The sequence below is a fragment of the Muscardinus avellanarius genome (genome assembly GCF_963383645.1).
Source record: "Muscardinus avellanarius genome assembly, chromosome: 10".
NCBI classification, from domain to species: Eukaryota; Metazoa; Chordata; class Mammalia; order Rodentia; family Gliridae; genus Muscardinus; species Muscardinus avellanarius.
In genome coordinates, this window is record NC_137796.1 from 27,244,273 (window position 1) to 27,272,135 (window position 27,863).

The 27,863-nt window shown below is 46.8% G+C and overlaps 1 protein-coding gene across 2 annotated transcripts; it reads left to right on the top strand.

Annotated features, from left to right (window-relative positions):
- Window positions 1-285: 285 nt before the first annotated feature.
- GOT2 (glutamic-oxaloacetic transaminase 2) lies at window positions 286-26,953 on the top strand (the record flags this gene model as incomplete). Of its 2 annotated transcripts, XM_080704550.1 has the most annotated exons (10): window positions 286-413; window positions 12,974-13,130; window positions 15,534-15,662; window positions 17,262-17,321; window positions 18,110-18,271; window positions 19,117-19,221; window positions 20,144-20,294; window positions 21,499-21,664; window positions 24,988-25,138; window positions 26,831-26,953. In XM_080704550.1, the coding sequence occupies 10 exons, from the start codon at window positions 325-327 to the stop codon at window positions 26,951-26,953; spliced, it is 1,293 nt and encodes a 430-aa protein (XP_080560676.1). The 2 variants fall into 2 exon arrangements, with proteins under 2 accessions (XP_080560676.1, XP_080560675.1); XM_080704549.1 differs by lacking the exon at window positions 15,534-15,662 and having other exon boundaries at window positions 325-413.
- Between the last annotated feature and the right edge of the window lie 910 nt (window positions 26,954-27,863).

Consider the following 27,863-nt stretch of genomic DNA (forward strand, 5'->3'; position numbering starts at 1 on the left):
TTTGACACTGGTATACTAGCAGTTGCCTCCGCCGTCTAGCACGATTAACCGAAAGAGGTGAGTCCAGCGCGGGGCGCAGTAGGTCCACAAACACCACACGCACATCAGGTTAAACTGTGTCGTCATCTTTTTTCCAGGGCCTCCGCCGTTCCGCCCCCAGCCTCCAGGGGGCGCTGTGACGCGCCTCGGGCCTGGCGCGCGGCCGCTCTAGCCTCGCCCGGAGAAGTCGCTGTCCTTACCTTGTTCTGGAGCCCGCGCCTCTGTCTGCGGCCGCCAGCCCTCCGCTCTGTCCTGCCGCTACCCACTGCCCTCTTGCCGCCCACCATGGCCCTGCTGCACTCCGGCCGCGTCCTCTGCGGGGCCGCCGCCTCCTTCCACCCAGGCCTTGCCGCCGTAGCCTCTGCCAGAGCCAGGTAAGTGAAGGGATCCTGAGATGGAGCCGGACGAGAGGCCTGCCGGGCCGAGTCGTGGGCGCTGCAGGACATCTGGCTGTCCCCGCTTCCAGCGCGCACACACACGCCGCCCTTCTGGTCCACACCCGGCTTCCCTCTCCCGGCGGCTGCGGAGTGAGCATCCGCGCCGCACTGTGACCCTCAAAGCCGCATCCCTCCCCTCCCGTGCACCAGGCATCGCAGGGAAGCGAGCCTGCTAGGTCCGCTGGCCAGGGAAGCGTGGCCCTTTGCGGTACCCGGACTCCCATTCACGGCGGGGGGAGCCTGGGTTGCAGAGTCGGCGGGGTGGGGGTGCGGGGCTGGGACGGAGCACGCGGGCAGCGGCGCCCGGCCAGGCTCGCTCCGATTGGCTGCGGCGCCGGGTTCCCTCGCGCTGATTGGCTGCAGCGCCGGGGGGCGCGCGTGCCCTTGAAGGGCAGCCCTGGGGGGCAGCGGCGCGCACCTGTCGTGGCCTCCTGCACCCCTGGGCTTCGGGGGTTGGGTCGGGCGGGGCTGGGCAGGCTGGCAGCTGGCTGCTGCCTGTGTATCGCGAGAAAGGGAACGCCCTGGAGGAAGGTACCCGGTGTGCCGGCTCTCCGAACTCGCTTTCCTTTCTGCATCCCGTGACCTTGGCGTGCGGGCATCCTCCTGCGCGTGTCACCGGGAGTCTCCGGTGACACCCCTCCCCCCCTTCCCGTTTGGTCTTTGGACTGGGAAGGGTTGAAGTGAAGGGCGCCTCCCTCTATAGTTTTAAGCCCTTAGGAGGTCTCGTGGTAGGGAAGTAGTCAATCTTCCTCTCCATCTCGCTCATTTCTTGCATTCCGTAAATATTTCGTAACCCCAATCTGGCCAGGCACAGGACCAGACGCTGATGGTAACGGTGGTGAACAAGACAGAGGGAAAGACAGACTTCTCTCAAAAAATGGCAAATGTGTCATTTCGGACCGTGATGAGTAGTGCAGAGGGAAAGTTTGGAGCATATAACGAGGAGGTAGTCATTTTCTCCTAGTGGAGACCTGAGCCAGATGATTAATTCACTCCAGGAGCCGATTTGGGGCAGGCTCATTAAATATTATCTAATGAGAACCCCAGTCTACCTCTGAGTGGGTATTAACTGCCAGGAGCAAAGCCGCGCTTTGCTTTTACACATCCCCTGGCTTTTCCTTTGAACGCATGCACCAGCGCTTTAAGGCAGCAGAACAGTCTGTCCTTTCCAAAGCACCCTGCTCTTGGCAGTACAGGTTTGCCCCGGCTTTTACACTTTATTCCCTTCCTTATTTGGCTTCGTCTTGGCCCACTTTCAACATGTGCCCTTTAAGCCTACAACCTATCTAGTGGGCCAGAACCCCTAGTTATTTATGAAACAAAATCAGAGAACAAAAATGGAGTGCTTAAAATTATGGTCCAGAGAAAGTCTGGCTAGGCATGGTGGCTCACACATATATGCCCAGCCACTTGGGAGGGTGAGGCAGAAAGATCACTAAGTTTGACGTCAGCCTGGACAATTTTTTCCCCCCCTGTGGGTCTGGGGATGGAAACCAGGAGCATTCGACCTCCAAGCTACACCCCCTGCCCTTTTTTTTTTTTTTTTTTAATTCTTTACTTTGAAACAGGTTCTCACTAAATTGTGGAGGGCCTCACTAAGTAGTTGAGGCTGGCTGCGAATCACCGTCCTCCGGTCTCAGCCTCCCGAATGCTGGGATTACAAGCGTGCACCACCACCCTGGCTCAGCCTGGGCAACTTAATGAGACCCTGTCTCAAAATTTTAAAGGCGGGAGTGGAGACTGCAAAGGTAAATAATCCTTTGTTTTATGGCTGGTGACCTGAAGCCAAAGTGCTTAATTCAGTTCCCTTTGGTTGTGTGATCTTTTAATCATTCTTTGAGTTTGAGAGCCTAATTTTTCTTCTCTCATCTCATTAGAATGTAAATTACATAGCCGGGCGTGGTGACCCATGGATATACTCCAAGGTATATCCCCAGCCCTGTTGCCCCATTTTTATTTTTATATTGGATATGAGATTTCCCTAGGTTGATGAGAGTCTCGTCAAACCTGTGATCCTCCAGTCTCAGCCTCCCAAATGCTGGGATTACAAGTGTGTGCCACCATGCCCAGCTTCTGGCTCACAATTTTAAAAGAGATTGAGGATGTGGCGATGCTGGGGGTAGAGTTCAGTGGTAGAGCACCCCCTCTGAATAATTCCCAGTGTCATTTAAAAAAAAAGAATATATGTTAGTTGAAAGCAAAGACCTTACCTACTTTGTTCAATGTCCCATCCCAGTACTTCTATAACAGTATGTAAAATATCTTTCAAATAGAATGTTTTTATTTCATACCCTTAATTTTTAAAACAAATATGACAAAAATGTTGAAATTTAGTTATAAATCTAAACAATAGGGGAGCCATAGTGCTGCAAAATATAGTCTTAAAATATTTGAGCATCTGAAACGGGCATGGTGATGCACACTTGTAATCCCAGTACTTGGGAGTCTGAGACAGGAGGGTAGTGGGCTCATAGGTAGCCTCAGCAATTTAGTGAGGCCTCTGCAACTTAGTGAGGACCTGTTTCAAAATAAAAGATAAAGCCAAGCCGGGCATGGTGGTGCACGCTTGTAATCCCTGGGCTTGGGAGGCTGAGACAGGAGGATCGCAAGGGTTCGAAGCCAGCCTCAGCTACTTAGTGAGGCTCTCAGCAACTTAGTGAGACCCTGTTTCCAAATAAAATTTTTTAAAAAGGCCTGGAGGTAGAAAGCCTCTGGGTTCCACCCCCGGTACCACCAAAAATATATATAAATAAATAAAAATAAAAGATAAAGCCAGGCCTGGTGGCACATACCTGTAATCCCCGCACCTGGGAGGCTGAGACAGGAGGATCGCACAGGTTCAAAGCCAGCCTCAGCTACTTAGTGAGGCTCTCAGCAACTTAGTGAGACCCTGTTTCCAAATAAAATATAAAAATAGGTCTGGGAGTATAGTCCAGAGGTAGAAAGCCTCTGGGTTCCACCCCCAGTGCCACCTTAAAAAAAAAAAAAAAAAAAGATAAAAAATCAGGCTGAGCCAGGTGTGGTGATGTATGCCTGTAATCCCAGCATTTGGATTGCGGTTCGCAGACAGCCTCAGCTATTTAGTGAGGCCCTCTGCAACTTAGTGAGACCCTGTTTCAGAATAAAGAATAAAAAGGGCAGGGGATGTAGCTCGGTGGTCAAATGCCCCTGAGTTCCAGACCCCCCCACACACACAAAAAAAATAATAATGGGCTGAGGGTGTATGTAGCTTAGATGTAGAATACCCTGGGTTCAATCCTCAGTACTGTTAAAAGAAAAAGAAAAAAAGATTCTGATGATCAGGACCTGCCATTCAGGTATAACAGTGATCTAGGCTGGGTGATAGAAGCAGATGCCATATTTGGCCAAGAGTGATAACCCTTCAGACAAGGAAATGAGAACCTTCATTCCATCAAGGAACCTTCACTCCTTTACCTAAAGCCAGATAGTAAAAAGGAAACACTGATTCCATTCGAGGGTCTTTAAAAAAAAAAGCCAGGCGTGGGATGGCTTGAAATCCCAGCATTCTGGAAGCTGAGACCGGAGGATCACAGTTCGCAGGCAGCCTCAGCTACTTAATGAGGCCCTCTGCAACTTAGTGAGACTCTGTTTCAAAATAAAGAATAAAAAATAGGGCAGGGCAGGGGGTATAGCAGGGAGGTGGAATGCCCCTGGGTTCCATCCCCGACCCCCCCCCCCCAAAAAAAAAACCAACTCATTCTAAAACAATAAAACCTTGATCAGTCAGGCACATGCCTATAATTCCAGTATTTGGGAGGCTGAGACAGGAGGATCTCAGGTTCCAGGCTATCCCCAACAATTTATCAAGACTGTTTCAAAAGTAAATAAGGCTGAGTCAGGTGTGGTGGTTCACACTTGTAATCCCAGCATTTGAGAGGCTGAGACAAAAGAATTGTGGTTCCAGGACAGCCTCAGCTACTTAGTTCCACTCATCCCCAGTACCACAAAATGAATGAATGAATGAATGAATGAGGCTGAGCCAGACATGGTGGTGGTGCACACTTGTAATCCCAGTACTTGGGAGGCTGAAACAGGAAGATGGCAGGTTTACAGCCAGCCTCAGCTGTTTAGTGAGGTCCTTCACAACTTAGTGAGACCTTGTCTCAAAATAAAGAATAGAAGAATAGAGCTGGGGATGTAGCTCAGAGGTAAAATACCCCTAGGTTCAATCCCCAGTACTGCAATAAATAAGTAAATAAGGCTGGAGGTGTAGCTAAGAGGTAGAATGCCCCAGGGTTCATTCCCTAGCAGCACCAAGAGAAAAAATAAAAAAAGGTCATTTAAATCAAACTCTCTCTTAATTCAAGATTTTTTTTTTTCTTTTTTTGCTGTACTGGGGCATTGTACCTCCGAGCTATACCTTCAGTCCTAGTTTTTAGTCTCCTCCCCCTCACCCCCCAGTAATGGGGATGGAACCCAGGGGCATCCTATCTCCAAGCTACATTCCCCAGCCCTATTTTTTATTATTTATATTTTGAAACAGGGTCTCAGGGTGTTACAAAGGGCCTCACTAAGTAACTGAGGCTGTCCTCGAACCGCGATCCTGTTTCAGTAGTCTTATTTTTGAAACAGGGTCTCAGTGAGTTGCAAAGGGCCTCGCTAAGTAGCTGAGGCTGTCCTCAAACCACGATCCTCCGGTCACAGCCTCCCACATGCTGGGATTACAAGCGTGCGCCACCAGGCTCAGCTTCTAAATTCAAGTGTTTCATTTACCTATATTTTTAAAACAAAAGCACTGAACATGTAACATTTTTTGTTGACCTGTGCTGTGAAAGTATAGTGGCATGAGAACAGTTACATGTCAATGAAGGGGAAAAAAAGCTAATGTATTTTCATTTATAATGGTCTGTATTTATTTGTGTGCAGCACTGGAGAGCAAACCTAGAGCTTCATGAACGCTAGCCAAGCAAGCCGTTTACCACTGAACTAATACCCCCAGCCTGCTTCTAATTCTGATTAATTTTTAACAAAATAATTGAAGGAGTACCATGAGACCCCTTACAGAGGCGGCGGGAGTACAATAACCCAGGGGTAAAAGGTCAGAGTTGTTATATGTTCTCTGTCAGTTTTAGCCCTGTGATCATGAGCAAGTTAATTCTCTTCTCATTTTAAAATAAAAATGTAGCCGGGCGTGGTGGCGCACGCTTGTAATCCCCGCGCTTGGGAGGCAGAGACAGGATCGCGCAGGTTCGAAGCCAGCCTCAGCTACTTAGTGAGGCTCTCAGCAACTTAGTGAGACCCTGTTTCCAAATAAAATATAAAATAGGTCTGGGAGGGTAGCCCTGAGGTAGAAAGCCTCTGGGTTCCACCCCCAGTACCACAAAAAATAAAAAAAATAAAAAAAATGTGAGGGAAAACATTTAAAAAATTTGAAATCCTGGCTGGTTGTACAATGCCCCTAGGTTCCATCCCCAGTACCACAAAAAATAAATAAATAAATAAATAAATAAATAAATAAATAAATAAAACTCTGGGTAGGCTTAAGCGCCTAAGAAATGCAAGGCATTTGACCTACAAATGCTTATCTGAATACTTTGTACCTAAAACTTTTAGTTGACTAGTCAATATTGCTCAATGTTTCAGGTTTCTTGCGTACGTCCAAAGGGCATTGTTGGGAATCTTTGTAAGCCACGGGTTATACACATTGATTTTATAACGTAAACACTCTTGTTTTCAATCTAGTTCAATTTCAGATCCTACATCTGTACCGTCTTCACCATTGTAGAGAACATGTCTGATAAGCGCTTTCATACTATTTAACAAAAACGGTGCCTTTGTCATCGCGGCTAAAGGCGGCTCTGTCATCACACAGCGGTCTTAGAGGCAGACCAGCTTTGAAAATGAAAGTTACTTTCTCCAGGTTTTCTCTTTGATAATCTGGTATGTCCTCGACAGGCAAAGTATTCCTCTCACTCAGCAGTGAATGACAGTGATGTCGGCAAGCAGGTGGCCGTGTGTTTTCAGGGTGTGAATTGTGACTCAGAAATAACCAAAGTCTGTGAACCTCACTGTCGTGTACCATAACACTGCAGCAATAAGTTTGTTTTGGGGGGTTTTTTGTTTGTTTGGTGGTACTGGGGTTCCTGGAAGCCCTTCTACTTCCAGGCTACACTCTCAGACCTATTTTTACATTTTTATTTGGAAACAGGGTCTCCAAAGCCGGCGTTCACGGCTGGCTTCGAACCTGCGCGATCCTCCTGTCTCTGCCTCCCAAGCGCGGGGATTACAAGCGTGCGCCACCACGCCCGGCTAAGTTCTTTATAAATAAAAGAAATGACCACAAATTTCTTCAGGCCCAGTTCAGAAGTTGTTTCAGGGCATCGTTGTTTCTTACTGTTGCCTAGGCGCTGGGAAGGACCAAGTGGTCGGAAAAAAGGAGCAGGGGAGGGGGTTGAATCCTTACACTGAAAGCTAATGCGAGGGAAAGATTATAATAGTAATGTCTCCTGAGACTGTAGGACAAAAACTAAGTGTTGATTGAAAAGCAGAAAAACCATGCATTTGGCCATAAAGTCCTATGACCGTATGCTTCTGATTCTGTACATACCGCCCTCAGGGGCCCCATCAGCACCATCTCTTAACTGGCCCGACACCGCTGCCATCGAGCACTCGCCCCGTTCTGAGTTTCTTCATCCTGTACCCTCGCGGTGAGATGGCACTCCACCGCCGGGCCCTGTTTTACTGTGAGGACAGGGAGACTAAGAAGAGCCTCTTTCTTCCCTCGCCTCTGCTCACAGCTGTTGTTTGATTTGCTGAGGCAAGCTGTTCAAAGATTCCAGTAAGAGAAGTAAGCAAGCAGCTGTGCCTAGCTGTAATTAATTCCAGCTGCTGGGGAGCCTGAGGCCGAGGCAGGCAAGTTCAAGGCTAGCCTGAGCAATTGAATGAGACCCGGTCTCCTAATAAAAATAAAACAAGGCTAGAGATTTCGCTAATGGTTGGGCATTTGCCTAGCATGCCGGGGGACCTGTGTTCAGTTCCTAGCGTGAAAAAGGAGGGCAAAGTGCTTGGGAAATGCAAAAAACAAAACAACAACAAAAAAAACCCCAGAATAATCTGCTTATGAGAATTAACTGCACACACCAATTACAGCTATTGAGAGAAAGACGATTGGAAACTATCAGGAGCACCTGGATACAGCCCCATCCGGCCCGGCCATGTCAGCCACCCGGAGAAGTGAGGTGGATGAGCGCCCGCCATCGGGCCGCAAGCTCAGGAAGAGAGCCATCTCTGGGGAGAAAATCCTAGTGAATAAGGCACGTTTCTCAGCATGGTAAACACAGAGGGCTTTCACTGCGCCCTGCTGAAACACTGAATTGGCCGGATTAAATGATCGGTAAGAGAATTGGAGCCAATTCACATGAGTAATTTAGACTTGCTTTCTTAGCTTCCATGCAGCTTTCTCACCCTTGGTGTTTATTCTTAGGCCTCTGCCCAGCATGCCTTTCCCCCCTCCATTCATCTGAGCTCAGGAGCCGCCTCCTCCTGGAAGCCTTCCTATCCCTAAACATTGCTCCCCTCCTTGAGCTCTCGGGCCTTCCTCATATTCTGTGCCCTGGGGTGCGCGCACGCGCGCGCACACACACACACACACACACAGTCTGCAACTACTGGTCACTTAGCCAGACTAATCTGATAGTGCAGGATTTCTTTTTACCTTCCCTGTGCTAAGCATGCGTTAGCACATAGCAAGTTCTTAAAGACTTCGTTTTATATAATATGAAATTATATAGAAAGCCTCTTGCTTATTTCTCCCGAAGAAAAAGGGTAAAGTAGCCGGGCGTTGTGCACACACTTGTAATCCCTCACTTGGGAGGCTGAAACAGGAGAATTGCGCAGTTTCAAAGCCAGCCTCAGCTACTTAGTGAGGCTCTCAGCAACTTAGACCCTGTTTCCAAATAAAGTATAAAATAGGTCTGGGAGTATAGCCCGGAGGTAGAAGGCCTTTGGGTTCCATCCCCAGTACTGCCATGAAAAGAAAAAGGGTAAAGTAGTCTTTCTTTCTGAACAGTAATGTATACCTGTTTGATACATTATTGTATTAATTCTGCTAGAGAGGTGTTTATTAGAAGAAAAACTGGTACCGTCCAGAGATCCTCTAGGAAATTTCAAAGATAGTTTTAAATGAAAGCCTGAAAATTTTGTATTCTATATTTCAGCTGCAATTTTGGAAAGGGGTGTGTGTGTGTGTGTGTGTGTGTGTGTGTTACTGAGGATTGAACGGAGGGGCATTCTACCGCCAAGCTACACCCCCAGCCCTACTTTTTATTCTTTATTTTGAAACAGGATCTCACTGAGTTGCAAAGGACCTCACTAAGTAGTAGCTGAGGCTGTCCTTGAACCGCGATCCTCCTGTCTCAGTTTCCCAAATGCTGAGATTACAAGCGTGTTCCATCACGCCTGGTTTTTATTCTTTATTTTATTTTATTTTATTTTCGGTATTGGAGATGGAACCCAGGGGCATTCGACCTCCAACCTACACCCCCAGCCTATTTTTTATTCTTTATTTTGAAACAGGGTCTCACTGAGTTGCGAAGGGCCTCACTAAGTAGCTGAGGCTGGCCGCAAACTGCGATCCTCCTGTCTCAGCCTCCTGAATGCTGGATTACAAACTTGTGCCACCAAAGGTGGCCAGACCCCTATTCAGGCTCCACAGGAAAGGCCTCTGTCAGCCAGGTGTGCTACCGCACACCTGTAATCCCAGTATTTGGGAAGCTGAGACAGGCGATTGCAGGTTCTAGGCCAGTCTTAGCAACTTAGTGAGACACTGTTTACAAGTAAAAAATAAAATAGAGCCAAGTGTGTAGCTGAGAGTTGAAATGCCTCTGGCTTCAATTCCCAGCACCACCTCCAAAAAAAAAAAAAAGCTTCTGTCAGCCAGTAGGACAAAAAGACTGGGGTAACCCATCTGCGCCATGCTCGTATCCCCTTGTGCTGTTTGTATAAGAGTATAAAGACACCCAGCATGGTGGCACACACTTGTAATCCCAGTACTTGGGAGGCTGAGGCAGGAGGATCCAGGTTCTTGGCCAGCCTCGGGTACTTAGTGAGGCCCTCTGCAACTCAGTGAGACCCTGTTTCAAAATAAAGAATAAAAACGGGGCCGGTGTGTGGCTCAGAGGTAGAATGCCCCTGGGTTCAATCCCCAGCACCACAAAAATAAGTAAATCAATAAAATCAGGCTGGGGGTATAGCTTGAAGGTAGAATGCCTTTGGGTTTAATCCCCAGCACTAATAATAGCCAAAATGTTTGAGAACTGCTACTCTGAGACACTATTTTCTCTTGGGAAACGAAAACAGTTCTATTTCTCTGTCACTGTTGATCCTAGTACAGTATGTCTCAACCACGATTTTTTTTTTTTTTTTTTTTCTCTCTACTGGGGATTGAACCCAGGCGCATTCTACCTCCAAGCTACACCCCCCAGGCCCTTTTTACTTTTTGTTTTAAAACAGGGACTCACTAAATTGCTGAGGCTGACCTCATACCTACGATTCTCCTTTCTCAGCCTTTTTTTTTTTTTTTTTTTTTTTTTGGGTGGTACTGGGGGTGGAACCCAGAGGCGTTCTATCTCCGGGCTATACTCCCAGACCTTTTTTATATTTTATTTGGAAACAGGGTCTCACTAAGTTACTGAAAGCCTTACTAAGTAGCTGAGGCTGGCTTCGAACCCGTGCGATCCTCCTGTTTCAGCCTCCCAAATGCGGGGATTACAAGCGTGCGCCACCACACCCGGCTTTGGGGGTGTAGCTTAGAGGTAGAATGCCCCTTGGTTCCATTCCCAGTACCTCAAAGAAATAAAAATTCCAGGTCAGCTTTAGCTTTTTTTTTTTTTTTTTTTTTTTTTTTGGTGATGCTGGCAATTGAACCCGGGGGCATTCTACCTTTTAGATACAACCCCCACAACCCGATTTTTTTGTTCTTTATTTTGAAACAGGGTATCACTAAGCTGCAGAGGGCCTCACTAAATTGCTGAGGCTGGCCGGAAACCTGTATTCTCCTGTCTCAGCCTTCCAAGTACTGGGATTACAAACATATACCACCACACCCAGCTAAAGTTCAGCAATTTAGTGATACCCTGTTTCAAATTTAAAATTTAAAAAAAGTTTAAGAACTAGAGATGTAGGTGTGTGGTAGAATAGCCCTAGGTTTGAGCCCTAATGTCACCAACAAAAAGAAAAATATAAAGCCGGGTGTGGTGGTGCACGCTTGTAATCTCCACGCTTGGGGGGCTGAAATAGGAAGATGGCACGGGTTCAAAGCCAGCCTCAGCTACTTAGTGAGGCTCTCAGCAACTTAGTGAGACCCTGTTTCCAAATAAAGTATAAAATAGGTCTGGGAGTATATCCCAGTGGTAGAAAAGCCCCTGGGTTCTACCCCAAGTACCACAAAAAAAAAAAAAGAAAAAAAATGTTACCTAAGTCTTAGTAACTGTCTTCAAGATGACATATTATATAATTTCTATTCTCCCCAAAATTTATGGCCCCAGTCTAATCATGAAAAAAAAATATATATTAGCCAGGCGTGGTGGCACACGCTTGTAATCCCCGCACTTGGGAGGCTGAGACAGGAGGATCACGCAGGTTCGAAGCCAGCCTCAGCTACTTAGTGAGGCTCTCCGCAACTTAGCAAGACTCTGTTTCCAAATAAAGTATAAAATAGATCTGGGAGTGTAGCTCGGAGGTAGCAGGCCTCTGGGTTCCATCCCCACCACCACCAGTAGAGGAGCCAGGCTTGGTAGTGTACACTTGTAATCCCAGTACTTGCGAGGCTGAGACAGGAGCATCACAGGTTTGACGACAACCTCACCAACCTAGCAAGACCCTGTTTCAAAACAAAAAATAAAATAGGACTTGGGGTTTAGCTCAGGGGTAGAATGGCCCTGGGTTCAATTCCCAGTAACACACACGCATGCACACACACGTCCCAATAGAGAGGCATCCTGCAAAATACATGACCGGTATTTTCCAAAACTGTTCAAAATCATCAAAAACAGGGTCTGGAACTCACAGACAAGAGAAGTTTAAGGAGACATAGCAACTGTAATACAGTATCCTAGAAGAAATCCTGGAGCATAAATACATAAAAAACAAAGAAAATCTGGATAATTGTTGGATTCAGTCATTTTTGCTATGGTTTCTTTAAATGTAACAAATGTGTTATACTATATACAATGTTAGCAGGGTGGGGGCAACTGGTGGTGGGTGGAGCTGTGTTACCTGCCTTATTTCCTGTAAGCCTAAACTTCTTCCACAAATAAAATCTACTGCTGGGCTGGTGGCACACCCGTTATTCCAGTACTTGTGAGGCTAAGGCAGAGGATTGCAGGTTCAAAGCCAATCTCAGCAACTTAGTGAGATCTATTTCCAAAAAATAAAATAAAATAGGACCAGTAGTGTATCTCAGAAGGTAGAATGTCCCTGGGTTCAGCCTCCAGTACCTAAAATAAAATAAAATTTACTAATAAAAGAGTAGAAACATATAATTACCATTACAATTAGAAGTTTGTCAGAATACAGCATTTAGGAGGCTGACACGGAAAGATTGTGATTCACAGACAGCTTCAGCTAGTAAGGCCCTTTGCAACTCACTGACACCCTATTTCAAAATAAAGAGAAAAGCCGGGCAGAGACAGGAGGATCGGCGCAGGTTCGAAGCCAGCCTCGCTGGCTTAAGAGACCCTGTTTCCAAATAAAAATATAAAATAGGTCTGGGAGTGTAGCCCGGAGAAGGGTTCCATCCCCAGTACCACCTAAATAAATAAATAGAAAACATTGGGCTGAGGGTATCACTCAGATAGAATGCCCCTGAGTTCCATCCCCAGTACCACCCAAAAAAAAAAAAAGGTTTGTCAGAATAAAGCCAGACTTGGTGGCAGACACTTGTAATCACAGTACTTGGGAGCCTGAGACAGGAGGATCGCAGGTTTGAGGCCAGCCTTAGCTACTTAGTTAGGCCTTCTGCAACTTAGTGAAACCCCATTTCAAAATAAAGAATAAAAATAGGGCTAGGGGTGTAGCTCAGAGGTAGAATAACCCTGGATTCAATTCCCAGTACAAAAAGAGAGAGAGAGAGAGAGAGAGAGAGAGAGAGAGAGAGAGAGAGAGAGAAAGGAGTGAGGGAAAGACTTGAACAGCCTTGCTTTTCCACTGGTACAATCTTTTGGCAGGTTCTCATTGCCAGATCACTTGAAGTATCTTTTTGGTGGGAATTTAAGTTTAGACTGCTTTAAGAACCTATGTGCTCATCCTGTCCTCCCCAGAATGGTCAAGGTGTCCCCCTTCTACATTTCATGGTATCTATTGAAATTCCTGGTCTCCACTCTCTGCAGAGTGCTCCAAAGTCTCTTGGACTATTGGAACCTGTTGGTATGCCTGTGTGGAACATAAAACATTTGCTAAACTGGATCTCGGGCAGATCAGACATCTCTGGCTATGGGGATCTAGCAAGTGTGGCTAAGATAAGGCATTTCTCTTTTCAGCTCCTGGTGGGCGCATGTGGAAATGGGCCCCCCAGATCCAATCCTGGGCGTCACCGAAGCCTACAAGAGAGACACCAACAGCAAGAAGATGAACCTCGGAGTTGGTGCCTACAGGGATGATAACGGAAAGCCTTACGTGCTGCCTAGCGTCCGGAAGGTGAGCTTGCCTCGTCTCCCACATGGGGATAAGCGGGCGCCCAAGACTGCTGGAAACACTGCTAAACTAGGACTCAGCGGGCCTGGGCTCCAGTCCCACGCTAATTGCATGGGTCAGGTCTTCTGGGCTGTCGTATCCTTGGCCATAAGAGGTTGTGCCCGCCGTGGTGGCACATGCCTGTAATCCCAGTATTTGGGAGGCAGAGATGGGAGGATCACAGGTTCAAGACCAGCCTTAGCAAAGTAGTTCTCAGCAACCTAACAAGACCCTATTTCAAAAAAATAAAAATAACCGGGCGTGGTGGCGCACGGTTATAATCCCAGTACTTGAGAGGCTGAAACAGAAGGATCATAGGTTCGCAGCCAGCCTCAGCTGCCTAGTGAGGCCCTCCACAACTTAGTGAGACCGTTTCCAAAAATAAAAAATAAAAATGGGGCTGGGGGTATAGCTCAGAGGTCCAATGCCCCTGGGTTCCATCCTCAGTACTGCAAAAAATAAAGAATTGGGCTGGGGGTGTAGCTCAAAGTTAGAATGTCCTTGGGTTCAATCCTCAGTACCACAAAAGGAAGGGAGGGAGGGAGGAAGGAAGGAAGGAACCTGAGGATGGAATCCAGGCATCCAGCCTCTAAGCTACACCCCCAATACTGAAGGAAAAAAAATCACTAAGTTGTGGAGGGCCTCACTAAGTAGCTGAGGCCATCTGCAAACCGCAATCCTCCCATCTCAGCCTTCCAAATGCCGGGATTATAAGCGTGTGCCACCACGCCCGGCTTCAAGTTTCAAAAGTTATTCAGGTTGTGTATGGTGATGCATGCCTGTAATCCCAGTGCTTAGAAGGCTGAGAAAATCTTAGGTTTGAGGCCAGTCTCAGCAATTTAGCAAGACCCTGTTTCAAAATAAAAAAAACTAGCTGGGGTGTAGGTCAGAAACAGAATGCCCTGTGTTCAATCCTAGTACTCACTCTCCCCCCCAAAAAAAAAAAAAATTCAAGGCTGAGGGTACAGCCCAGTGTTAGCGTGTTTGCCTAGCAGGCACAAGATGCACAAGGCCCTGGGCTTCATCCCCAGCAATGCCAAAAGGAAAAACTTTTTTAGTAAATATAAGCCATTGTAAACTGAAACACAACCAAGCACTGTTGCACATTACCTCATTAGCGCTTCAACACAATGCTTTGAGGCATAAAAACAGTTGTCTGGGCCAGACGTGGTGGCGCACACTTATAATCCCAGCAGTTGGGAGGCTGAGACAGGAGGATCACGGTTCACAGACAGCCTCAGCTACTTAGTGAGGCCCTCTGCAACTCAGTGGGACCCTGTTTCAAAAATTGAAAAGACTAAAAAATAGGGCTGGGAGTGTAGATTGGAGGTACAGTGCCCCTAAGTTCCACCCCCAGTACTGAAAAAATAAGTAAATAAAATTTTTAAAAAATAGTTATCTGCCCCCATTTAACAGATGAGGTTGCTGGCGCTCCGGAGGTTAAGCAGCTCACACAGCTGGTGAGGGGCAGCCAGGCTTCTGATGCCAGCGCAGAGCTGGCTTTTACTGCTAACTCTTTGGCGTCCTCAGTCTGGCATATACCTCAGAATGCTTCCCTTTTATGTGTGTAGTTTAATTGTTTTCATCTTCTCTCTGTATTAGGTACTGCTCCTAAACTTTATTCTTGTGCATTTCAAGCATGCTATTTTATGTTCAATGGTAAACAGAAGAGAGACTGCATAAGTAGCCACATAAAACCTAGCAGCAGAGCCGGGCGTGGTGGCGCACGCTTGTAATCCCCGCACTTGGGAGGCTGAGACAGGAGGATCGTACAGGTTCGAAGCCAGCCTCAGCTGCTGGGTTCTATCCCCAGTACCTCTAAAAATAAAAAATAAAGAATATAAAATAGGGTGGAATGCAGCTCATAGATAGAATATGACTTAGCTGGTGGTGGTGGCACATGCTTATAATCCCAGCACTTGGGAGGCTGACACAGGAGGATTGCAGTTCACAGACAGCCTCAGCTACTTAGTGAGGTCCCTTTGCAACTCAGTGAAACCCTGTTTCAAAAATAAAGGGCATGGTGGCGCACACCTATAACCCAGCATTTGGGAGACTGAGACAGGAAGATTGTGGTTCGCAGACAGCCTCAGCTACTAGCGAAGCCCTTTGCAACCCAGTGAGACCCTGTTTCAAAATAAAGAAAAAATAGGGCTGGGGGTGTAGCTCAGAGGTAGAATGCCCCTGGGTTCCATCTCTAGTACCAAATAAATAAAATGAAAAGCTGTGGGTTGTAGCTCATTGGTAGAATGTCCCTGGATTCAATCCCTAGTACTGAAATTGGGGTGTGGGAGGGCTTAATTAGCCATCATAGTAATACCGGGTAGGAAGAAGAAACTAAATAAATGCATTTTTTATTTTGTCTAGGCAGAGGCCCAAATTGCTGCAAAAAATTTGGACAAGGAATACCTGCCCATTGGGGGACTGGCTGAGTTCTGTAAGGCGTCTGCTCAACTGGCCCTGGGTGAGAACAGCGAGGCGGTGAAAAGCGGCCGGGTAAGCGGACCCTGGCCTCCTACGGGGGCTCCGTTCTTATGTGTAGCAATTTAAACAAATTTGAAAATGGAAAAGATAACTCAATCTCTATCTGTATAATGGTTATAATGATCGAGGCAGCCACACTTGCTAATTGTAGATAGAATTAAATTGGCAGTCATTAAAAGGATTTCATGTAACTCCAATTCCAACGTATACCAGTAATCCTAAGCATGTGGTAGTAATTTGACTGATACATACGCTCAGCCCTGTTTTTATGGTTAGTGTCCATGCGTTATGTTCACTCCACATGCTTTAGAAATGTCTTCCTGTGCCTAGTTTGAGGCCTATAATTAGTCCCCACGCTCATGTGCTAAGCTTCCAGTTGGTGTGGGAGAAGCAGGTAGGAAACGGCGATAGGTGGACTGTGGGACCCGTCTGGCTCTGTGTGCTGCCCTGTTACAGCCAGTCTGGGCACTGAAAGGCAACTTTCTCCCAATGTGTGGTCTCATGTGCATTTTGGCTTACTTTGTTTGAGGGCTGGTGGGAAATGAATATATGTATATATATATTTATTTATTTTTTCAGGTAAACCTGGAAGGAAAAAAATATACAGGCTAGAGGAGTATGAAAACTCAGAGAACAGCCAGATGTTGTTTGCGACCAGCCTCAGCTACTTAGTGAGGCCCTCCGCAACTTAGTGAGACCCTGTTTCAAAATAAAGAATAAAAAATAGGGCCAGAAGTATAGCTTGGAGGTAGAATGCCCAGGGGTTCAATCCCCAATACGAATGAATGAAAGAAAGAAAGAAAGAAAGAAAGAAAGAAAGAAAGAAAGAAAGAAAGAAAGAAAGAAAGCTCATAGAACAGGACCTCTTAAATTACCTTTAAAATGGACTAATGTGGTCTCCAGGCGTGGTGGCACATGCTTGTAATCCCCACGCTTCGGAGGCAGAAACAGGAGGATCACGCTGGTTCGAAGCCAGCCGTGCGACCCTGTTTCCAAATGAAAATATAAAATAGGTCTAGGGGTGTAGCCCGGAGGTAGAAGGGTTTCCAGCAACCCCAGTACCACGGGGGGTGGTGGGGGGATGTACTAATGTGGTCAAAAAATAAAAAGGGCGAGGCATTGTAGCTCAGAGATAGAATGCCCCTGGTTTCAATCCCTAAGACCACAAAAAATAGAAAAAGATCTGGCAGTATAGCTCAGAGGTAGAATATCCCTGGGTTCATTACACAATACCAAACAATAAATAAGTAAACCTAAAATTTGGTAGCATGGGCTGGGGTGTGAGTAGTAGTGCTCATGCTTAGCCCCTGTGAAGCCCTGATTTTTGTCCCCAGCAGCACCATAAAAAAAAAAAACATATAAATATCTAATATGCTTACCAACTTATCTTTCAAAGAACTTTGATGTTCAGGAGATTATTTCACTTTATATAGTTCTAGAGTAATAATGTAGTGACTGTTCTCCGTGTCTTTTTATACTTTTCGGTATAAATTACTCCTTTGCCTTTGGCAAAAGGATTTTTTATGTCTTACAAGTTTTCCACATAATGTGGACGAGCAGGGCCTCTCCGTGGTGGCCACATCACTGACCATGGCTGTCTCTCTCTTGCAGTTTGTCACTGTACAGACCATTTCTGGAACGGGGGCCTTGAGGATTGGAGCCAGTTTCCTGGTGAGTCTGAAAACTCCTTCAGGAAGGAGCTTTAAGTTGAGGGTGACAGGGATACTCTTCTTGTGTATTTGACTAATGACCCAGAAGTAGGCTTCCTCCTTCCACAGAGTTGGCAGGTTTCCTGTTTTCTGATTTTAAAAATGTCTGGCAGAGCCGGGCGTGGTGGCACGCACTTGTAATCCCCGCGCTTGGAAGGCGGAGACAGGATCGCGCAGGTTCGAAGCCATCAGCTACTTAGACATCATTTTTGTCCCCAGCAGCACCATAAAAAAAAAAAAAAACATATAAATATCTAATATGTTTACCATATTAAGACTCTCTGGCTTAAGAGACCCTGTTTCCAAATAAAAAAATATAAAAATAGGTCTGGGAGTGTCGCCCGGAGGTAGAAGGGTTTCCAGGAACCCCAGTACCACCCAAAAAAAAAAAAAAAAAAAAAAAAAAATGGCAGAAATTAGAAGGAAAGTATAACAATAATTATATACATTAAATTTATTAAGCACATACTATTACTAGGGAACTTTTGTATTTTAACTCATTTAGTCCTTAAGAGAGAAGTGCATTTTACAAATAAAGTGGGGCCCAGACTCTGCTTGGCCACACAGCCAGGATAAGGGTTAGAGCCCAGGTTACCCAGGCGGCCTTGCTGCTGAGTCAGGACTGTCTCTCAGCCTTAGGGGGAGGCTGAGTTTCAGTGGGGAAAATGTTCTTTCAGTGAAATATACTGATTTTTTTTTCTTCGCCTCTCTTTTCTTTGTTTTTCCATTCCCTTTTATCCCATCCTTTAGCAAAGATTTTTTAAATTCAGCCGCGATGTCTTTCTTCCCAAACCATCCTGGGGAAATCACACACCCATTTTCAGGGATGCTGGCATGCAGCTGCAAGGTTATCGATACTATGACCCCAAGACTTGCGGTTTTGACTTCACAGGCGCCATGGAGGACATTTCAGTAAGTGTGGCTTTCAGTGCAGAGGGGTAACCGAGCAAGGAATAAACTTCTTTGTGGACATTTGATGTCATCTGGACGGGTCCCACTACCTAACATAAAATCCTGGGAGTGAGCTAATTCCCAGACCTCAGGTTCTCTTTGTTACTTATCAAGTGATAGTGACCCTACAGGAACCATCTCCTTTAAAAACTGCCAGGTAGCCAGATATGGTGGTGCCTGGCTGTGATCCTAGTACTGGGGAGCCTGAGACAGGGGAATCGCAGGTTTGAGGACAACCTCAGCAATCTAGTGAGACCCTGTTTCGAAATAGTGCTGGGGGGCTGGGCGTGGTGGCACATGCTTGTAATTCCAGCGCTTGGGAGGCTGAAACAGGAGGATCATGGTTATTGGACAGCCTCAGCTACTTAGAGAGGCCCTGACCCTGTTTCAAAATAAAGAATAAAAAAATAGGGCTGGGGGTATAGCTCAGGGGTAGAATGCCCCTGGGTTCCATCCACAGTACTGAAAAATGGAGGGGCTGGGGATGTAGCTCAGAGGTAGAATGCCTCTGGGTTCAATCCCTAGTACCAAAAATAAGTTAATTAATAAAATAAGGCCAGGCATGGTGGTGCCCACTTATAATTCCAGGGCTTGTGAGGCTGAGACATGAGGATCACCATTTGGGAGCCAGCCTGGGCAACTGAGCAAGGCTCTCGGTAACATAGTGAGACCTTGTTTCCAAATAAGAAATAAAATCAGGCTGAGGTGTAGCTTCGAGAGAGAATGCCTCTGGGTTCAGTCCCCAGCACCAAAAAATAAAATAGAATTGCAAGGCAGAGTCATCTCTTGATTGCTTTTCTCTTTAGAAAATGCCAGAGCAGAGCGTTCTTCTCCTCCATGCCTGTGCTCACAATCCCACCGGCGTGGACCCTCGTCCCGAGCAGTGGAAGGAAATAGCGTCGGTGGTGAAGGTGAGCATGGGCCGACTGGTGCTAGTTCTGTGCGTAGTAGCCAGCCTTGAATGCTTAACTTGACAAAAGTTGTAACAGTAAAAACTCATGTACCTTGAACCTACACAAATGTCCACACACAGATACACTGTTGGGAAAGGGCTTCTCATTCCCATACTTAGCAGTTCCTTAACGGATGATAGATGAGCAGTTTGAAAATAATTCTTGTTCCTCAGCCAGATGTGGTGAGTTGTGATTCAGTCTGTGCGCAGCTGGCCTGGCACCTGCGTGCCTGCCTTTGACCTGGTCAGTGGCCGCTACGCCTCCATTCACGCTCGTTCTGGTCTCTGCCTCTCCCTGCCACTTTCTTGGCATTGACGTCACTACTCACAGGGTGTGGCTGGCTGTCCAAGAAGAAATGAGGCGGAATTCCTGGGGAGGAATATATTCCTCTCGTCTCTGTCCTCATTTCTCCTGCCTTCTGCCAGTTCTCAGCTGCATCCGGGACGAGAAAGAAGCTGTATGTGGCGAGCCCTTCAGGATCGGAGGGCACTAGCGCGGCCACCCCACGAGCTCTGGGCTTAGGAGGAGTCTGCCAGTGTTACATCAGCCCCAGATGCTGGTCCTCTGTTGACTAAACCAAAAATAATTACCCAGACCACCGTGGGCCCTGGAAGAGCCACCTCCTGCTTGACTAAGCAGCACTCTGGCACACGGAGATTAAGATTCTCTTTTCTTAGCATCTTTTGAGGAACCATATCTGCCAAAGTAAACAAAACAAAATATGTTGATATCTTAGCAATAAGTTAATATTGCCCAGGCCGCCATCTGGGGAGGAAGCGGTTGGCTCTGCCCGGGTGAGGCAGGCGTGGTCCCAGAGAACACGACTCACCACCTAGAGCAGATGGCTCCCTGAAGCTCTGGTCTTTTCATTCCTTTCCAGAAAAAGAATCTCTTTGCGTTCTTTGACATGGCCTACCAAGGCTTCGCCAGTGGTGATGGAGACAAGGATGCCTGGGCTGTGCGCCACTTCATCGAGCAGGGCATTAATGTCTGTCTCTGCCAGTCATATGCCAAGAACATGGGCTTATATGGTAAGCTAGACACCTGGCGTGTAATGTGTTCTGAGAAGCTGGAATTTGGGCTTATGTAGATTCCTTGTGTGCGTGTGTGCGTGTGTGTGTGTGTGTGTGTGTGTCCGTGTCCATATCCTTCTTCACCCAGGGAGGAAAGATTGGTGTAGTAAATTTTTTTTTTTTTTGGATGGAACCCAGGGCATTCTATCTCCAAGCTACTTCCCCTGCCCTATTTTTTATTCTTTATTTTGAAACAGGGTCTCATTGAGTTGCAAAGGGCCTCCCTAAGTAGCTGAGGCTGTCTGCAAACTGTGATCCTCCTGTCTCAGCTTCCAAAATGCTGGGATTACAAGGGTGCGCCACCACACTCAGCTTGGTGTAATGGATATTTTAGTCATCTCTTCTTTGGTGTCCTTGAATTTCTCCAGCAAAGAAAACTGATTATTGCTTCTCTAAAGAAAGCGACTGATCTGTGAGCCAAGAATATAGATACAGTAGAAGCTGGCTGTGACAGCACACGCTTGTAATCCCAGCATTTGAGAGGCTGAGACAGGAGGATCTCGGTTGGCAGCCAACCTCAGCTACTTAGAGAGGCCCTCTGCAACTCAGTGAGACCCTGTTTCAAAGCTGGAGGTGTAGTTCAGAGGTACAGTGCCCTTGGGTTCCATTCCCAGTACCGCAAAATGAATGAATGAATGAAAATAGGGCTGGGGTATAACTCAGAGGTAGAATGCCCCTGGGTTCCACCCCCAATACCGCAAAAAAAAAAAAAAAAAAAAAGAATATAGATATAATAGAAAGAAACCTTGAATACTCAAACTTTCTATTATGCCTGCCTCAAAATTCACCATCTGGCTGTTGAAAAAAAAATTTTTTTTTTTTTTTGTACTGGGGATTGAACTCAGAAGTATTCTACCTCCAAGTTATACCCCCAGCCCTATGTTTTATTTTGTTTTGTTTTTTGAAACAGGGTCTCATTAGGTTGATGAGAGTCTCATACATGCTGAGGCTATCCTCAAACCTTGCAATCTTCCTGTCTCAGACTCCCAAACCCTGGAATTAGGAGTTTGCACCACTACATCTGGCTCAAGTTTCGATTTATAATGAAGTTATTTTTGTGCTCCTTCTGATAGAAGTGGGAAGTATGTAGCAAGTCTAATCATGACTTAATTTAGCATGTTGGATGAAGAACTAGAAGACAAGGTCTATTTTGTCTTTTCAGGCGAGCGTGTGGGAGCCTTCACTGTGATCTGTAAAGACGCAGAAGAAGCCAAGAGGGTCGAGTCACAGTTGAAGATCCTCATCCGTCCCATGTATTCCAACCCTCCTCTCAATGGAGCCCGGATCGCCTCCACCATTCTGACTTCCCCGGATTTGCGAAAGCAATGGTAAAGGCTCATTGCCACTCCCCAACCATCTACAAGTTCCAGCCACTGCTCCTTTAGGGCTTGTTTATAATTGACCTCTAAGGACAGTTAGGACCTTCCAGTTCTGTATGTGGAAAGGGTGAAAGGAAGGGAGGAGTATGCATTTCATTCACACACAAATAAGTTGATATTTCCCAAAAGAGACTCAATTCAAAGCCAGACGTGGTGGCGCACGCTTGTAATCCCAGCATTGGGGAACCTAAGACTGGAGGATCGTGGTTCGCGGACAGCCTGAGCTACTCAGTGAGGCCCTTTGCAACTCAGTGAGACCCTATTTCAAAATAAAGGAAAAAAAAATAGGGCTGGGGGTATAGCTCAGAGGTAGAATGCCCCTGGGTTCCATTCAACAAAGAGAGAGAGAACACGCAACAGACTCAATTCAGAGATGGCAGTCCCCTTTATTCTGCATTTAGTAAAATAGTTTTTTTTTTTTTTTTTTTTTTTAGTGGTACTGGGGTTCCTGGAAGCCCTTCTACCTCCGGGCTACACTCCCAGACCTATTTTTACATTTTTATTTGGAAACAGGGTCTCCTAAGCCAGCGCGCGCGGCTGGCTTCGAACCTGCGCGATCCTTCTGTCTCTGCCTCCCAAGCGCGGGGATTACAAGCGTGTGCCACCACGCCCGGCTAAAGGAAAATTTCTGCCAGGCGTGGTGGCACATGCTTGTAATCCCAGTACTTGGGAGGCTGAGACAGGAGGATTGCAGTTCACAGACAGCCTCAGCTACTTAGTGAGGTCCCTTTGCAACTCAATGAAACCCTGTTTCAAAAATAAAGAATAAAAGCCAGGCATGGTGGTACATGCTTGTAATCCCAACACTCGGGAGACTGAGACTGGAGGATCACGGTTCACAGACAACCTCAACTACTTAGTGAGGTCCTCTGAAACTTAGAACCTCTTTCAAAATAAAGAATAAAAAATAGGGCAGGAGGTGTAGCTCAGAGGTAGAATGCCCCTGGGTTCCATCCCCAGAACAGCAAAAAAATAAAAGATAGGGCTGGGAGTATAGCCCAGAAGTAGAAGGCTCCTGGGTTCCGTCCCCAGTACCACAAAGGAAAAAAAAAAGGGGGGGGGGGATGTGGTGGTGCACGCTTATAATCCCAGCGCTTGGGAAGCTGAGACAGGAGGATTACATAGGTTCGAAGCCAACCTCAACTACTTAGGCTTTCAGCAACTTAGTGAGACCCCATTTCCAAATATAGTATAAAATAGGTCTGGGAGGGAGGTAGAAAGCCCCTGGGTTCCATCCCCAGGACCACAAAAAAGTGTGTGTGTGTGTGTGTGTGTGTGTGTGTGTGTGTGTGTGTGTGTGTGTGTTACTGGGGTTGAGCCCAGGGGCATTCTACCTTTGAACTACACCCCCAGTCCTTTTTATTTTGAAACAGGGTCTCACTAGGCTGCTGAGGGCCTCAGTGAATTGCTGAGACCAGCCACAAACCTGTGTTCCTCCTGTCTCAGCCTCCCGAGTACTGAGATTACAGGTGTGGGCCAACGTGCCTGGCTACCTTCACATTTTTTAATACTCAAGTATGCTATTTTAGTTGCCTGATCAAAGTAGTCGTGTGATAATAAAACAAAATACTAGGGGCAAGGATAGTGGTCCATACCTGTAGTGGTCCATACCTGTGTGTGTGTGTTACTGGGGTTGAGCCCAGGGGCATTCTACCTTTGAACTACACCCCCAGTCCTTTTTATTTTGAAACAGGGTCTCACTAGGCTGCTGAGGGCCTCAGTGAATTGCTGAGACCAGCCACAAACCTGTGTTCCTCCTGTCTCAGCCTCCCGAGTACTGAGATTACAGGTGTGGGCCAACGTGCCTGGCTACCTTCACATTTTTTAATACTCAAGTATGCTATTTTAGTTGCCTGATCAAAGTAGTCGTGTGATAATAAAACAAAATACTAGGGGCAAGGATAGTGGTCCATACCTGTAGCACTAACCACTCTGGAGACTGAAACAGGAGGATTGCAAGTTCAAGGTCAGCCAGGGCAATGTAGCAAGACCCTGTTTCAAAATATAAATTTTAAAAAGTTGGTGACGCCAGGCATGGTGGCACAAGCTTGTAATCCCAGCATTCGGGAGACGGAGACCAGAGGATCACAATTCATGGACGGCCTCAGCTACTTAGCAAGGCCCTTCACAACTTAATGAGACCCTGTTTCAAAAAATAAAAGACTAGTCAGGCGTGGTGGCACACATTTGTAATCCCAGTGCTTGGGAGGCTGAGACAGGAGGATAGCACAGGTTCAAAGCCAGCCTCAGCTACTTAGTGAGGCTCTCAGCAACTTAGTGAGACCCTGTTTCCAAATAAAGTATAAAATAGGTCTAGGAGTATAGCCTGGTGGTAGAAAGCCCCTAGGTTCCACCCCCACTACCACCAATAAATAAATGACTAAAAATTAGGGCTGGGAGTATAGCTCAGAGGTAGAATACCCTTGGATTCCATCCCCAGCACCAAAAAAGCAAAAAAAAAGTTGGCGATGTAACTCAGTTATAGATCAACCCTGGGTCCTATCCCTAATACTGCAAAATGTTAAGTGAAATAAAATTTTTAAAGGGTTAGGATGTACCTCCATGGTAGAGCGCTTGCCTCACATGTAGGAGGCCCTGGGTTGGATCCCCAGTAAAAAAAAAAAGAGCTGAGCATGGTGACGTACTTTTCTAATCCCAGTACATGGGAGGCTGAGACAGGAGGATTACAGGTTCGTGGCCAGCCTCAGCTACTTAATGAGGTCCTCTGCAACTTAGACCCAACCCCCGCCCCCCAGGGGCTTTTCTCCTTCCGGGCTATACTCCCAGACCTATTTTATACTTTATTTGGAAACAGGGTCTCACTAAGTTGCCGAGGCTGGCTTTGAACCTGTGTGATCCTCCTGTCTCAGCCTCTTAAGCACTGTGATTACAAGCGTGTGCCACCACGCTCGGCTTGACCCTATTTCAAAGTAAAAAATAAAATAGGAAGGTGGGTGTGGTGGCATAGGCTTGTAATCCCAGCATTTGGGAGGCTGAGACAGGAGGACCACAGTTCGTGGTCAGCCTCAGCTACTCAGTGAGACTATTTCAAAATAAAGAATAAAAAATAGGGCAGGGGGTGTAGCGCAAAGGTAGAATACCCCTGGGTTCTATCCCCAGTACTGAAAAAAAAGAAAGAAAACCAGAATGCTGTAAAATAGCTTTCTTCCCTGGCCAGTGACAACATGTGACTCAGGAGAGGCAAAAACGCTGAGAACTGTAGCTGATCTGTCGGTGCTCGTCCTGCCTGAGCCTCCTGTGTCTCCTTCCAGGTTGCAAGAAGTCAAAGGCATGGCCGACCGCATCATCAGCATGCGGACCCAGCTGGTCTCCAACCTCAAGAAGGAGGGCTCCTCCCACAACTGGCAGCACATCACCGACCAGATCGGCATGTTCTGTTTCACGGGCCTGAAGCCTGAACAGGTGAGTGGAAGCTGGTTTCTCCAAAGCCGGTCAATTGATCAGTCCTTGCAAACAGGAAGAATTCCTCACAGGTCGCCAGCATAGTCAGGGTGACGTTGCAGACAGATATTCTGATGCCCTTTGGGGAAGGTAGTGTGCAGCCTCTCGTTTCAGTGCTGGGGATTGAACCCAGGGCCTTGTGTCACTGTGCTACACTCCCAGCCTACAGAGCTGGGTTTTTGGGGGGAGGTGTACTGGGAGTGGAATCCAAGGGCTTTCTGCCTCCAAGCTACGCTCCCAGCTCTATTTTTTTAGTCTTTTATTTTTTTGAAACAGGTTCTCACTGAGTTGGGAAGTAGCTGAGGCTGTCCGGGGGCCAAGATCCTCCGGTCTCTGCCTCCCAAATGCTGGGATTACAAGCGTGCGCCACCACACCCGGCCACAGAGCTGGTTTTCATTGTGTTCATGATCACAGCTGGTTATCCAGAGGAGAACAGCAGAAATTGTTGTTCCATAACTGAATTCTGATTTGTGCTGGGTCTGAGATTTTGTTTATCCACCTCTTCAGCCTCAGAATTTATCAACCAGGCCTGGCATGGTGGTGCATGCTTGTAATCCCAATACCTGGGAGGCTGAGACAGGAGGATTGTGCAGGTTCGAAGCCAGCTTCAGCTACTAAGTGAGTCACTCAGCAATGTAGTGACACCCTGTTTCCAAATAAAATATAAAACAAGATAGGTCTGGGAGTGTACCCTTGAGGTAGAAAGCCCCTGGGTTCCATCCCCAGTACCAGAAAGAAAAAAAGAACTCATCATCCTATTCTAAAATAGTTTTGTTTTATTTTTTATTTTGGAGCCAGGCATGGTGGACCTAGCCTGCAATTCCAGTAATTGGGATGCTGAAACAGGAGAATCGTGGGTTCAAGGCCAGCCTCAGTAACTCAATGAGACCCAAATTTAAAATAAAAAGGACTGGGGGAGTACCTTGGGGGTAGAATGCCCCTGGGTTCAGTCCCCAGGACCAAAAATAAAAACAATAGCCAGGCGTGGTCGCATACTCTTGTAATCCCAGGATTTAGGAGGCTGAGTCAGGAAGATTGTGCGTTCAAGGACAGCCTCAGGAAATAATGAGACTCTGATTAACCTAGCAAGACTCTGCTTCAAAATAAAAAATTTAGCCAGGTGTGGTGGCACACACTTGTAATCCCACGCTTGGGAGGCGGAGACAGGAGGATCACGCAGGTTCGAAGCCAGCCGCGTTGGCTTAAGAGACCCTGTTTCCAAATAAAAATATAAAAAAACAGGTCTAGGAGTGTAGCCTGGAGGTAGAAGGGTTCCATCCCCAGTACCACCAAAAAAATAAATTAATTAATTAATTAAAAATAGGGCTAGGGTTGTTCTCAGAGGTAGAATGCCCCTGGGTTCAATCCCCAGTGGCACTAAAAAGTAAAAAAGAAGCTGGGCATGATGGCACGTGCCTGTAACCCCAGTACTTACTTAGGAAGCTAAGACCAGGAGGATGCAGGACCAAAGCCAGCCTCAGCAACTGAGCAAGACCCCATTTCTTTTTGTTTTGTTTTGACCCCAAGAAAAAAGAACAGTTACCCAGCAAGAAAACAGCTATTGTTTTTCCACTTTAACGTTGGCTATTTTGCCATGCCAGAGCTGGGTAAATCCCCCAACCAGAAGGACCCTGTATCTTTTCCCCCCACAGGTGGAGCGACTGACCAAGGAGTTCTCCATCTACATGACAAAGGACGGCCGCATCTCTGTGGCAGGGGTCACCTCCAGCAACGTGGGCTACCTCGCCCACGCCATTCACCAGGTCACCAAGTAACTTCCCGGTGCGTGAACAGAGACAACCTTGGTGTCGTCAGCCTCTGCTGTTGTGAGATTCACATGCAGGAAGAGGGAGGGTGGGTGGTGGCAGGTGGCTCATTTCTTTCAACCACAGTGCATAATACTCAGTGCTTGAGTGTGTTTCTGAGAAGACGAAGATGTAGTGAAGCAGGGCAGAGGCATCCGTGGCCAGTATCTGGGACTTTGTGGCTTTAAACCAAACTCTTCCCCCATCCCTTTGTCTCCAGCTTTTTTTGAAAGAGTTTACATGTGTAAGAAAGTCACGGCACCAAAAATCCTGTCGTGCCATTGCAATACTTGAGAAGCTTTAACAGAAGCCCCGCGTGGTGTTAGGGGTCTGTGGATCTAGAGGCTGCGAGAGGGGACCTGGTTTGTCTTTACAGGCAGCCTCATGTTTGTCCTCCCACAGCAGAGTAACCTCATCCACAGACCGATGGCAGAAATCGTGCTTTACACATACCGATGAGTCTGTTGCTACTGCAGCGAAGAAAATAATAGATGCTGTTTCCTGTCTTATTTAAGAAAAGGGGGAAGAAGGCCTCTCTCTTCTCCTTATCATTGCTGTTCTTTTCTTTAGGCAGAAACTTGTATAACTAGCCTAGATTTTCACCTCATTCTACTGCTTAACTAACCATCATCGGCCCATCCTGTCAGGACTTAAGAATGAAGAACGTAATTTTCTGCTCGCACCACACCCTCTGTTTTCTTGGCAAAGAGTAGCGGAGAGTAGGCCGCCGTGCTTCATTCCAGCGTCCTCGCCAGCGATCCTGGGACTGTCTCCTGTTGGGGTGTTGCCTCTGCCCCGCCAGCCTCTCCTTCATTCTGTGTGGCTGGGCAACCACTCCTCTGACGTCATGAGTCGGGGCAGGCTTGGGGAGGAGATGGTC